The 15,352-nt window shown below is 35.6% G+C and overlaps 1 protein-coding gene across 1 annotated transcript; it reads left to right on the forward strand.

The window, feature by feature from the left end:
• The first annotated feature begins 9,212 nt into the window (after positions 1–9,212).
• On the forward strand, positions 9,213–10,076 carry LOC141690658 (uncharacterized). Its single transcript, XM_074495437.1, has one exon. It carries the CDS (start codon positions 9,213–9,215, stop codon positions 10,074–10,076), a length of 864 nt encoding a protein of 287 aa, XP_074351538.1.
• Positions 10,077–15,352: the final 5,276 nt, after the last annotated feature.

The following is a 15,352-nucleotide window of genomic DNA, read 5'->3' on the forward strand; positions in this document are numbered from 1 at the left end:
AATCACTTCATGTTCTCATTCAAGCTGCTTCTTTAAAATCTCTTCTTTCTTCAAGGACTCAGTTAATTTATCCTTCACAATCTTACACTCAATTCTCAATTTTTCAAATTCAATAAACTGGGACTCTAGCACATTATTCCTCTCACTTAAAAACAAATTGTTTTCTTTAATTTTAGCATTTTTCTTAGTGAGGGACTTAAGTGTAACACGCAAGTGATATAATTCTGTGGACATGTCATTGATTGCATCATTCACTCAGCTTTAGATAAATATGCTAGGTTAGTGGTGATTACCTGATTACTGGAAGAACTTGTTTCTGTTTCATCAGATTTGGCCATCAGGGCTAGGTTGACATAGCTTGTTTCTTCATCTTCATCTAATCCATCAGCTGCCCAGTCATTTTCTTGTGTAATTAAAGCCCTTTCCTTTTGCTTGAGTAACTCAAAATATTTTTGTTTATAATCAACAGGCTCAAACTTCTTCTTGCTAGAATCTGACTTTCTACACTCATTGGCAAAATGCCCTGCCAAGCCACATTTGAAACATTTAAATTTGGATTTATCCACCATGTTTCTATTTGGCTTGGCTGCTCCAAAATTATTTTTGAATTTAAGCTTGGCAAATCTTCTAGATAGGAATGCTAAATGTTCATTAATAACATCCATGTCATCTTGGCTCAAGTGATCTTCATTTTCAGCTACCAGCCCTTTACCCTTGCTTTCACAGACCTTTGATGTAGACTCAATAGCTTCTACCTTCATCTCTTTCTGTTTCTCTAACTCAGCAACCAGTGCTATGGACCGTCATTTCTTCCTTCCTTTCTCCATCCTCTCATCTTTCTCTATTTCAAGCTCATATGTTTTTAGGATGCCATACAGTTTCTCCAAGGTAAACTCCTTGTAATCCTGAGAATTTCTCAATGAGACTGTCATTGGCTTCCACTCTTTTGGAAGAGATCTAAGGAACTTGAGGTTGGAGTCTTTTTTTTGATAGACTCTTCCATGCACCTTCAGAGTATTTAGTAGCTTTTGAAATCTACTAAAAATATCAGTGAGAGACTCACTTTCTTCACAGTGGAAGTGCTCATATTGCTGAATTAGCAGCTGCATCTTATTCTCCCTTACTTGCTCAGTACCATCACAAATAATCTGGATTGTGTCCCAAACCTCTTTGGCTGTTTTGCAGTTAATGATGTTATCAAACATATCACCATCAACTCCATTGAACAATATATTCATGGCCTTCTTATCTTTCCTGACTTGCTCAATATCAGGATCTGACCATTTATGCCAAGGTTTGGGAATAAATGGTTCATTGCCTGTTGCAGCTCTCATTGGTACATGAGGACCTCTCTCTATGCAATCCACATAGGCCTCATCTTGGGAAAGAAGATGTAGGTGCATTTTCACCTTCCAGTGGTGATAATTATCTTTGTCCAGAAATGGAATTTTGACTCCAACATCCTTCTTGTTCATCTTGTTGTTTGTTGTGATCTTTACACTCTTTGTACTTCAAGAGCTTGCTATGATACCAATTGTTATTCCCTAATAATACAACAAGAATTACAGAAGGGGGGTTGAATGTAATTCTGGCTACTTTTTCTAGAGTTTAAAACAGTTCTAACTCGACAAATATATAAGTGTTTAATTTGCAGATTGCGGAATGAAGTAGTTATATAAATCAAAACATAAAGTAATAAAAATACAAGATTTTAAAACTTTTTGGTGGATTTGAAAGTATCCATCAGATATATATATATATCGAATGAGAACTCTGTGAAGCTTGAATAGCTCACAGCTGCTTACAAGTAGAATAAACAAACTACAGAGAAATTCTTGACGAGTACAGCTTTTTCTATCTATCTTTAAAATGTGTTTGCTTAGTTGAATGTTCTACTAGATACACTTGGTTTAAATATCACCAAGTTTACATAACAATAAGACAAGATAATAAAACAAATATATCTAGTCTAACTTCATGCTACTTCACTACTCTATTCCAGCATCTTTGAATATCTTCATATTTGCATGGAAATGGTAATGCTTCTTTGTTCTCAAATTCCTGCTTAACAGGCTGCCACATTCCTTTTGCAAACACCCAACGCATGTGACTGTGTTGTCACTGTCAACAGATATTTGAATTTGATCATCCGTCGGGTACATGCTTATTATAGCTTTGTTGATCATCCATCGGGTAGCTTTGTTGATCATTCGTCGGGTAGCTATTTGTCACTTGACTCCATTTCACTTACACAGAATTACAAGACATCTAATATTTACAATTAATCAACCTATTCTGCATATCCACTAGTAGTCAACATGACTCATATGCTCCTAAAAAATCTACACAAAGTTGTTTGCAGAAATGTGCTACAATACTCATTTGTTACATAAGCTACTCACCCGGTGGATGTCAAATCGTCATCCGTCGGGACTATATTAAATCATCTGTCGGGACTAGATTTGATCATCCGTCTAGTGTTACAAAATACACTAAATTAAATCTACTAATGTGTTCTGTTTAATTTATCATCAAGTTCACAATATATTCCTAACAGCCTCACTGAGTGAGAGTGAGAAGAAAGAAGAATGTTTTCCAGTCCGTAAAAGAAGGTTGATCATGCAAGATGATTCTAACTCTGATAATCAGATGCCCATTGGGTCAAGGACGAAGATAAAGAAATCAACTGTTGCAATTCATAATGACTATGTTGACATAACTAGAACCATGGAGCCAACTACTGATGCTAGTGCTCTGATAAAAAAGATTCCAGTGATCAAAGAAACTGTTGTGCCCAAGACAGCTGACAAGAGCAAGTTGAAAAGAAAAGCTGCAGACATGGTTAGGTACATTAGAAAGAAGAAAAAGGCTTGATCCTCTACTATGGATGTCATTCCACAAGAAACTAAATCTCAAAGGGATTTAGCAATTGAGACACATTCAGTCACACAAGAACCATCTTCTCAAAGGGAAGATGCAAACAAAGAGGCTACACAAATCATTGCTGATTTTATTCAAGGTGATCTTCTTGCTAACTCTGAACAACTGCTGCAAGAAAACAATGCTCATCAGGATGTATTGTCAAAGGTGGATTTCTTTATTAATGATCTTATGTTTGAGGAGAGTACGCAAGACTCTTCACCAATACTTGCTGAAGCAGCTCATATTCCTCAGGCCCCACAGGAACCATCAGTTCAAAGTACTGATGTTGGCCTATTACATTCTCCTGAAAAATCAAATCCTGATACTACAACAAATCCTGGTGTTGATCAACTTTCCATCCAAGCAGCTACTACTGATGATTCCTTACTGGTGACTAGCTTGTTAAAGCATTCTGATGTGTTATTTGTTCCTCCACTATCTTCACTTCCACTTGAGAACTTACCTTCAGGTATTGCTCATTTTCTTCTGTTGTTCCTCATATTTTGTATGATTATAAATAGTATCTTGTTTGAGGTTACCTCTATTTATATGACAAGCATACTACTCCTCTCAGCCATCTCTTATTTCTTTGCAAAACGTGTGACTGTGTTTTTCTGTGAGACTGTGTGAAAATACTATGAGAGAAAATTAAATTTTGAGTGGGAGTCTCCTGTACTGGCAGGAGAGGTAGCTTTGAGAAAAGAATTTTATAAGTGCTTCTTTACTTATAAATTTTCTTCTGTGAAAAAAATATTACTCTTAAAAGTAATATATTATGTGAGAAGTGATGAGATCACTTGAAAATAAAAGAGAGATTTAGGTGTTACTTTGTTTCTGTTTCAGGTTCTCATCAGGAACAGACACCTATTGCTAAGGATCCTCATAAAGGCAAAGCAATTCTGCCTAGCTCTGCAAATTCTTCTGAGGGTCTGTCAAGCTCTGATTCTGAAGAAGATACTGATCATGATGATCCTGACACAGCTCAGCTTAAGACTACTATTGATGCATCTAAGAAGTCAAATGTTGGTAGGGTTTATCATATAAGACAAAATGCCATTCCATTGAAGTATTTTGAAGAATTGGAGCATGTACTATTCTTACTTCAAGTGGATGACAGAATAACAGGAACTGCTGCAAACTATTTGAAAGAACAGATTCAGAGACAGAAAAGGCTTTATTCTGTTAAGTCTGACAGCACATACATTCCAAAGTACAGAGATCACAATGGTGATATAGTTGAAATGAAGCCCAACACTGCTAAGATTATAACTACCTTTCTGGGGTACAGGGCTGTTGAATTCAATCTTGAGTCTGATAAAGCTTATTTGATCAGACTGGATCAGGATATAAGAAAAGCAAAGATCAATGATCTCAGAGCTGCAATCTTTCAAATTGGTGAAGATACTGCAGAGCTTAAAGATGCCAAAAGGAGAATGATTGATGAACTTAGATATGCTGAGAGATGTTTGTTAAAGAATTATCTCAGAACAACTCCTGACATCAGAGAGATCAGATGATGAAGCCAAGTCGAAGATCTACAACTGCTTAAATTCTGATATTTGTACAGACTGAAGTTGTTATTAGAAGTTGAATATTGGTAAAGCTTTAAGGACTGTAAGTTGTAGTTATCTAGTCTAATTCTCATGCATTTGTACTTAATGTTTTTGACATCATCAAATATCTGTTAAACTTGTATATTATGCTAATTTACAAGTTGGGGGAGATTGTTAGATATATTTGATAATGTCATGGCTAATATAATTTATGTTTAGATTTCAGATCTTACTTAACAGGACAAATCAGTACTTAACCGTTGATCAGTACTTATACTGGAAGTCAGGACTTAAGGATATCAGTACTTATATTATCAGGAGATAATCATCAGAAGTTAGATATCAGAACTTAAGTGCTGAAGGACGATCAGATAAGGACAGTAGCTGATTAAAGGAAAGAAGATCAAGATAAACATAAGAAGAGATATGCATGAAGAAGGAGTTCCGTGAAAAATGGAATACTTGGAAGAAAAGATATCTGATTGATATATTTTAGGAAGCAGAATTATATTCCATATCAATTAGCAATTATCTTGTAACTGTGTAGTATATAAACACAGACATAGGGTTTACACTATAAGTGTTATCATATTCGAGAAGATTATTCATTGTAACCCTAGCAGCTCTCGTGATATTTGTTCATCACTGAGAGGTAACAGTTCTATACTGTAACAGAGTTTATTGTTTCAATAAAGTTTATTTTCTGTTACTTAAGATATTAAAATTTGATTTGATTGTATTATACACTGTATTCACCCCCTCTACAGTGTGTGTGACCTAACAGTTTGGTAGCTACAGGGGCTCCTGATCTTTCACCAGTCCCACCTGGAACCGATAAAGGCAACTGTGACAAGGAAGGTTTCACTCCAATAATCTCAAAACATAGTCTCAGAAGGGCTGGTAAGCCCTCAAACTCATCTTTTTGATGAATTTTTCCATTTGGAATGTTAGGGGCTTGAACAATTCCCCTCACCAAAATAAAGTTATTAATTATATTGATGTAAATAAGCTGACTTTTATGTCCTGTATTGAAATAAAGGTCAAGCTATCTAATAGTACTAGTGTCTCTAAACGTATTAAACTTAACTGAAACTGGTTATTTAATTATGAGCATCATGAGTTGGGTCGCATTTGGGTAGGTTGGGATCACAACTATTGGATTATCACTCCTTTGGTTAAAACTGCTCAACATATTACATGTCATGTTACTTTCATTGAAAAGCATATTCACTTTATTGTTTCTTTCGTGTATGCGCTTAACAAGCCCCATGAGCGAGTTCCTCTTTGGGAGAGCTTGCGTAATGTGAGCAGAATGGTTTCAGGGCCTTCACTACTAGAAAAAGTAGAATAGACATCGCCTCTTAGACATCGGTTGCTCCTGGAGCCAATGTAAAAGGTTTTTTAGACATCGTTTTTAATCAACCGATGTCTTTTGTTAATATATACATCGATTTTTTAGCCCAACCGATGTTATAAGTCTATTTTAAAAAAAATGATTTAGCACACCTTCCCCATTTCCCCTTAACCAAATATTTCGTTCCCTCTTAAAAATTCCCCGATTTTTCCTTCAATTTTTTTAAGTATCCAAATATCCCCCTTCCTTATCTAAAAACATAAAACAAAAATAAAAACACTAATCATTCTCGATTCTTCTCTCTCTTCTCTCTCTACTCTCTTGACTGAAGAACTCTCTACACTCATTTCTATCGACTAGAGAACTGACTCTATATGCTCTTTGTGCCCGACTCTCTCCTCTCTATCGATCTAATACCTCCCTCCCCAACCCAGTTCTCTCCAACTCCGCTCTCTTTTCTTCGGAGGTTGAAAAAGTATTAAAAAGGTCAGAATCGGAGTTTATTTAAAGCTTAAATCGGAGTTTAAAGTTTAAGGAGGCCAAAGCTTGAATTGGGTAATCTTTAAAATTCAATTTTTGAAATAGGGGGTTTAATCTGAAACCCTGATTTTTTAATTAGTTAATTTTAATTAGTTTAAATAGTTGATTTGGAACCCTAATTTTTTTAAGGCCTTCCAATCAGTTGTATGCAATTCAATACCTTGTTTTTTTTCTCTTCATTTTTCCCTGTTAAATTTTAATGTGAACAAATGAGATCTGTATTTGTGTGTTGATGTGTGTTTATGAACCGGTGCAATTTTGGTTTTAGAAATGGTGTACTTTCGGAGTGTTTCGCTGCTAAACAAGCTGCTCTCCCGGGCTGTCAGTTATATATTAGTGTTGTTTAATTTTATATGTGATTCTTATGTGTTTGATTTTCTGATTTATTTTTCACAATGTGTTCTGACAGGTTCAACAATCCAATCTCAGTAATACAATGCGTTGGTTTCAAGTGCAAACCTCGACTTTTGATCTCGTATTTGACTCTCTTTCTCTGTTTCTTGTTTATTTATGTAATAGTTGCACAACATTTATATGCTAGTTTCTGTGGCACAAAATACTTTTTAGATGTTTTCAATACAAATCCCAGTGGATTTTTGAATATTTTATGTATACGGGTCTCTATTGGTGGTTCCGATTTGTGAATATTTGTGAAGATCAGTGAAAGAATGAAATTTCTTCAGGATCTTGAACCAGGTTGCAGCAAGGTTAGTTTATTCAAAAAATAATTGGGTAACTGTTAACTATAGCTCCTTATACATGTAAAGTGCTTCTTTTGAAGTTCACTCAAGATTGCTGTTGATATTTCCAGGTCAATGGTAAAGCAATTATGTTGGATGGAATCATTAATGATGTTCAATCACTTTTTCTTAAAATATTTTCAAATTGCACAAAAATACCTCTATTTGTATTCGACCTCTTGTTAAAGAAGCGACGTGGCACTAGGGTACAATACTAGGCAATTGTTACTTTATTCTAATATTTGTTTTAAAATTGTCCAAATTTGATCCATTCACATAATCTCATTCAGTCATTCTTGAATTTTGCAATTTTGGAGAGCTCGTCAACTGCTTCAACCATGTGATCTAGCCGGGCGACAAATTCAATAATCAAGGAGGTAAAGGTACCCAGCGATAGTGTTGTGGTGCTCTCTAACGCCTTCATTCGTGTAACAGGGTTTGCTTCAAGCCGTCCTTCCTCCTCAAATGCATCCACTTCTCTAGACGGCCAAGAATGGAGTCTTCTTGATTGCTTCCTCATCATTTCATGGTAAGATTCAACATGTGGTGTCACGGGGATCATTACAGGCGTGTCTTGATTAGCTGGAGAAAGTTTATGCTCTGGGACCCCATTGTCAAGTTCAGCCAGTTGCTCCGATAGTTCAGAGAGTGGGGGCGTAAAAGAGCGTGAGAGTTTGGGGAGTAGCTTAGCTGAGTTATCTGGTGCATCATTAGTAGAAGCAAGGAGATATAAATGTAGGTCAATGGCGTGTTGAATTCGTTCTGTTGAGCTATGAACGCCTTTTATTAGGTCAGTGTTGAGGTTTCTTGTCATGTCATTTATGTTTTTCCCTGTGCCCATCACATGATTTGCTCGAAAGTATAAACTTATATCTTATTTAATGATTTATTTCATACAAATGGGGATTGATTGTGATGCTTCTTTAAGAATTACCAGAAACTTACACACTTAAAAGCCAAGAACAACAATAATTATGAAAAATCAAAAGAATGTTTCAAAGTTTGAGTCACCTCTTGATATCTGTTAGTTTGGATTTTTTTGTAGAATAGTGATCACCTGTCCAGTACTGTTCCTTTTTCGATTCGAAGACTTGGCTTATACACAGAATTTGGTGGTCCAATCCCTTATAGACCAAGTATAGATCAGCCGAAGGCTTGGCTTTTGCAGTTCAACGGTCTGTACAGCTTGAGGCCAACATTTCCTTTGACTAGTTTAGTTGGCAAATGATATGTGTGTAATCAGCTGTCATTTATTACATAGATGTATGAATGGTATTATGGGCATAGATACGAGAATTATAAGTTTTTAGTTTTTTCATCGTTATAGGATTTGATTGGCTTGATTTGATAATGATAATTGGAGTTAATTTTAATAGTTTTTTCTTTTGACAATTTTTTTGGCATCTATATTTTTAAAATATGCAATGTTTATTTCACAGAAAAATGATGTTAATTTAACATAATAACCTCAGTTTTAGTAGTATGTATACATCAGTTCACATAGAAAAACTGTTGTTAAATACCGTAACAGACAAAGGTTTTAGATTAAAAAACCGATGATAAAGAGTACATTAGACAACGTTTGTATACAAAATAGTGATGTTAATTATATTGATAGACATCAGTTTCATCTACTATAGAAATCAGTTGTTTAATAAAACTGATGTTAAAACTATTAGTAACATCATTTTATTATAAAATCCGATGTCAAAGATATTAGTAACATCAGTTTTAACTAAATTATATTGGTTAGAGGCAAAATTATTGCTTATCCAGCATATGTTTAAATTGATTAAAATATCATATTATAGTAATATATAAATGATAGATGTGCATTATAAATTTAACATCAAGATATACATATCGGTTTCATATTAAAAATCGATGTTATATGTCCCCTTTCACATCAGTTTAAAACCGATGTTAAATGGGGGTTCTTTAACATCACCCACGAAGACATCGGATTTTTTTATTCATAGACATCGGTTTTTAGCTGATGTCTATTGACGTTTTTCTAGTAGTGCTTGGGCTATTTGTGGTGACTTTAATTATATCTTGAGTATCTCTGAAGTTACGGGGGGTCGAACGCATTGGACTCATGACATGCAGAACTTTCAGAAATGTGTAAATGATTGTGAGCTCCAACACTTACCTACTATAGGTCCTTTGTTTACCTGGTACAACAAGAGGCCAAATGATGTGATTGAGAAACGTCTTGATAGAATGCTTGGAAATGGTGATTGGATATCTAGTTTTACTGAAGGGTTTGTGAAAGTCTTGCCTCGGAGAATTATGGATCATTCCCCCCTTCTTTATTCGGTGCCTATGCAGCTTCAGAAAATTCATAAAAGCTTTCAATTCTTCAATTTCATGTGTGAGCATGAGAATTTTCATGATGTTATCCGCATAGCTTGGAATGAGCCTTGGTATGGGGATCCCATGGCCATTCTTTGTAGAAGACTCCGAAATACTAAGGTTTCTTTGATTAAGCTTAATAAAGCAAATGAGAATCTGCACAACAAGGTGCATCTGGCTCGGAAGAATTTAGTTGACATCCAAGAGCGCCTCTCTCAGACCTCTTCTGCTCAACTTTTGGATTTAGAACAGAATGCCTGCAAAACCTTAGAGTCTTGCCTCTTGCAAGAGGAGGTTCTCCTTCAGCAAAAATCCAGAGTTAAATGGCTCTCTTTGGGGGATGACAATAATAGTTTCTTTCATAATAAAGTGAAGTCTAATTGGAACATGAATAAAATCCTTGCTATACAAGATATTAGTGGCGCTATGGTCTTTGGGCATCACAATGTCTCTCAAGTAGCAATTGACTACTTCACCTCCACTCTTGGTACCCCCTCAAATCAGGCGGCATGTGACCTCTCTCAGCTAGATTTTTCTACTGTTACCGAGGCTCATACCTTTATGTTGGAGGCCCCGGTTACTCTAGACTTTATCCTTGCTACTCTAAAATGAATGAAAAAGAACAAAGCTCCGGGACCTGATGGATTCACGGTTGCATTTTATCTGGCTGCGTGGGACACTGTTGGTGAGTGCTTTTGTGAGGCTATCCTCCATTTTTTTAGAACTTCTATAATACACAGAAACCTAAACTCCACGGGTATTGCTCTCATTCCCAGAACTCTCAATCCTACTGGTTTGAAGGACTTTCGACCTATATCTTTGTGTTCTATTGCTTATAAGTGCATTGCTAAGATTATTGCAGATAGACTAAAGCATGTTATGCCTCATATCATCAATATATCCCAATCTGCTTTTGTGCAAGGCCGACAGATTTCTGATAATATTCTTATGGCACAAGAGCTTTTTCGTGGCTATACTCGGGTTTCAGGAAATGTGCTCTAAAGATTGATCTTCACAAGGCCTTCGATTCTCTTGACCGGGACTTCCTTATGGCAGCTATGCACAGGTTGGGTTTTCCTCAAACCTTCCTCGACTGGATTTATTCTTGTATTTCCTCCCCTATGTATTCGGTTAAGGTTAATGGAGCATTGCATGGCCTCTTTTAAGGAAAAAAAAGGTCTTAGACAAGGGGACCCAATCTCCCCTTATCTTTTTACCATTGCTATAAATGTTCTCTCAGCCTGGCTTGCTAAGACCCCTCACAATTTTCGGTTTCACTGGAAATGCAAGTCCTTAAAGCTTACACATCTTTTCTATGCGAATGATGTGCTCTTGTTCACTCGTAGTGATACGACCTCTATTACCCATGCTATGCAGTGCCTTGCTTTATTCTCTTCTGGGAGTGGTTTGGCTGCTAGTGTCAACAAAAGCTCAGTGTTCTTTGGTGGTTGCTCAACAGATTTTGTTCAATGGTTTGATCATACCTTTGTAGTGCCTCATGGTGAGCTCCCGGTGCGCTTTTTGTGAGTGCCTCTTATTTCTACCAAGCTCTCGCACAACGACTGTATGCATTTACTAGATAGGATCACAACGAAGATTAATTCATGGGTTAATTTTGTTCTTTCCTTGGATGGGCATGCTCAACTTATCAAAGTGGTTCTCACGGCGATTCTGAACTTTTGGTCCAGGCATTTCTTGTTGCCTAGTTCTATGCACGCCACAATTCAGAGCATCTTTACTAGATTTCTTTGGAAAGGTGATTTACATATCAAGGGAGGGGCCAAAGTTTCTTGGGTTCGGCTGTGTATGCCTATTGAAGAAGGAGGAGTTGGTCTTAGAAACTCGAAGGAGTGGAATAAGGCGCAGCTTCTTCGTTACCTATGCATCTAATTCCCCATCCCTTTGGACCTTGTGGATTAACTCTAATGCTCTAAAGAATACTCATTTATGGACTCTCACGGAACCCTCAGACTGTGGCGCCCTCCAAACCCGGGTCAGAAGTTTGGGGTCCACAACACAAACATAATATATCAACCTGTATAAGAAATATTATTTCTAATGACCCTGCTTCACAAAACCACGGATTGCAACAGGTTAAAGTATGAAAACAAGCCACAACCTTAATTATTACATCGTACCAAATCCCAACTAATTTAACTTATAATTGATAATAAAATCATTCTTACAACCTTGTTATCTCACTACTGCCATAAGCTCCTGCTAGCTCGATCAATCATAATCTGGAATCCTAACTCGAACATTGAACTAGGAAACCTTGCTATCAACCGTATCCTTCTTAACTGTAGAATATATAAAAAGATTCGCAAGAGAGAGCTAACTAGCTCAGCAAGTCATATTATCAATAACTGAGGTTAGACAATAATAAATGAGATGATTCAAAGGAATCAAGTTTCTTGTTAAACAACCGATAGAATTGGATATTCATTTTAAGTTTTTAAAACCAAGGTTAGGCTGCTGATCAGTCACGCACTAACCCCGAGCAAAGCACACAGCACTGCTCTAACTACTGGATCCAAGGCACACATTGGCCTAACTTGACCATCGATATGGTCTGACCACGAATCTGGTCCATACAAAGAAAACTATCCAATTTTAAAGCATTTCAATATGATAAACAATAGAGTTCAATAAAACCAGATCATAATCAATAACCATAAAACATTTGTAAAAGAGCATGGTAAAAGTTCATAGTTACCAAAAAGGGTATGTCAAAATACATAAAAGAAGTAGCCTCCAGCCGGTAGGATAATCGGGTATTAGATGAATAGTGTTTTTCCAAAGTTTTAGTGCTTTGATATCACAAAGTATGGTTAAGTATAAAAGATTTTGTATATATAAACAATTTTGTTCCAGTGTTTGGTATATGATGGATATATATTTGTGGAGTAGTATCGTATTTGTGTGGTTTAATATTTGGTAAATCCACAAGAAATGGTTCACAAAGAATAAGGTTTACGGCTCAAAGATCAAATGATGTGGCTCAGGTTCAAGGCTGGAGGATTCAAAGTATTTCCAATATAAAATAGAGCTATTTTGAATATTAACAATAGGTCACGAGAGAATTTAGAAATATTTGCAATAAATCTCGAGAAAGGTTTAGAAGTACTTGCCTTATCATAATTGATTCCAACCTCACTTGTACTTGTCTACGACTCTATTCAACCACCATTCATCTGTTTCTCCTATGCCTCGCTTCTAATCTCTGCTCACTTGCTGTATTTTCTACATGTCAATTCTATTTTCTGATCACCTGCTTCTCTTTCTTACGCCTTGCTTACTCTGCTAGGTATCATAAGTATCTATCAATATTCCACTCATACGATTCTGTTCAACACATACTTCTATCTACCCTTCGTTTCACCCAAATCCGATTAACGGATTGAAAGTTACGCCATAAACAGTAATCATCGAATATATAAACCGACAGTCAATCAACAAGTCACACATAATACATCACGTAATCAATGACATATCATTTATAAAGATATTTCGGGTCATAAATAGGCTTTCTGGTATTTAAAATGATTTTTAAAACATTTTTCGGAACTAAAACGGGTCGTTGGATCAATTTCGGAATAATAAACAGGGTTTGGTTGGCCAATTCTGGCTCCGAAACAATTTTAGAATAATTATCGAGCCTTGAAAATAATTTAGAATAATATTTTAAAGCTCGAAACTATTTTTCGAAATTTTTAAATCATTTTTAAATAATTAAATCTAATTAAATAATTAATTAAAAATCAATTAATAATTAATTAAATCAATTAATCAATTAATTTTCGAATTAATTGACTAATTAATCAATTAAAAATTAACTGAAATTAATTAACTAATTAATTCAGATTTATTTGTGAATTAAAAATAATTTTCGGAATTAAAATAATAATTTTTAGAATTTTCAGAAATTAAAAACGGATTTTTATAATAAAAATAAATAGGAAATATGATTTTTAAACATTTTTAAAACAGGAATCCAATTTTTGCAAAGTCTGAAAACTTCAGGGACTAAACTTCATCATCTACAAAACTACAGGGACTAAACTACAATTTTGCAGTCCAGTCGCCGGAAAACACAGGGGTGGCCGGAGAACACGATTCCGGCCTCCTCACCTTGCCACAAGCTTCAGATCACATCTACGGATTACCAGGAACATAACCATGCAATCAAATCGATCTAACAATCCCTGAGTTGGCCGGAATTTGGCCGTGAAGTTTGCCAGTTTCCGGCGAACTTCGGAAATATTCAAAACACAACTCCCTTCTCTACAGACCTCGTTGATTCATGAAATTTATACGACTGGATTACAAATTTTACAGGGAACACAACCCACTATAACACAACATCAATCTATCACAGAATAAGAAACCCCCAAATTTCAATTAAGAACATTCATACGGGTTATAAACCCTAATTTTGAAATTCGAAAATCAAACTCAAATTTGAACATGTTATTGAACTCCAAATCAGACGTATAACATATGAAAATCATCAGGAAAACAAGCTCTACAATATGCAATCATCAAATCATACAAACAATCATCCGAACAAAAATTCATATTTTTAATAAAATAAATTCGAAAATAAATAAATTTTTAGAAAAATAACCTTGATTTCTGCAGTGAAACAAAGCTCAGAATCTGATAGAACACTTCAAATCCTTCATTTTGGTTACTCAAGCTTTGAAAACAGAGATCGGTAACGCCTTCGTTTTGCTGTTTGATTCTTAGAACAGTTTTAGAAAATTAGGGCTTTTCTCTGAAAATTATATAATTAACTATCTGCAAATGATTTTGATACGAAATAAAATACGGTAAAAGGCTATTTATAATTACGGAAAATTTGTATCCCGTTGGATTATTCCGGATATAAAACGGTACGTTTATTTGTAAAAACTGATCCAAACGGTATCGGTTTTCGGGATAATTATCCAAATCAGTACAATTTGTACTGCGGTCTTGGTCTCAGCGCCTGGTTACACGTATTACGAAGTGATAATTGTGATAGTTTAATAAAAAGCTCCCGTTTATCGAAAATACGGGTTTTATTGATTTACCGAAACGAATATTGTATCGAAAATGTTGCGCCGGGACCCGCGCAAGACAAACCGTATGCCGGATCGAAAAAGTCGAAACATGGAATATGCTCGGAATATTACAATTAGGTTAGGAAGGAGTTCTCGAAAGAGTTTCGGGTTCCAAAAACGTAACAACGGTTGACGTCGATTGGTTCCCGTTTTTATAAAATAGATTTTAATTACCCGGAATTTTTTTTTAGAAATTTCATATGATTCTTATAAATCCATAAACCAACATAAAAATAATTAGGAAGATATGACAATTATCTATATTTTATTTTGGACATATAAAAATTAAAATACTCAATTAGTATTATTTTTGAATATTCAAGTACAGATAACACTTAACAATTAGCTCACAGAATAGATACTGAACACACATACTAATTATTTATTAGCAAAAATAATTACACGATATATCCCGGATATTACACAGACTGCTCTTGGATTTGGCGTAAGGTGCTTCAGCTTCGTCCTTTGGCTCGTCAATTTATTCGCTATCTTATTGGGAATGGTCAAAGAACATCTCTATGGTTCGATCCTTGGTGGAATAATAATTGTCTTGCCTCCCACACTCGAGATACTATTATTTCTCAAGTGAGATCCTCTCCTAACGTTCTTGTGCACTCTCTTATTGCCTCGGGATCGTGGTGCCTCCCAGTGCCTTCGACTACCTCTCGCCATACTAGTCCAACTCTTGTGGCTTGGCTCCGTGTTTTTCCCCTACCACTGTTAATCTCACTACTCAAGACTCTATCACCTGGAATGGTGTTTCTCTAGTTAAGGTTAAAA

This window comes from Apium graveolens, chromosome 10, assembly GCF_009905375.1.
Source record: "Apium graveolens cultivar Ventura chromosome 10, ASM990537v1, whole genome shotgun sequence".
Taxonomy (NCBI): domain Eukaryota; kingdom Viridiplantae; phylum Streptophyta; class Magnoliopsida; order Apiales; family Apiaceae; genus Apium; species Apium graveolens.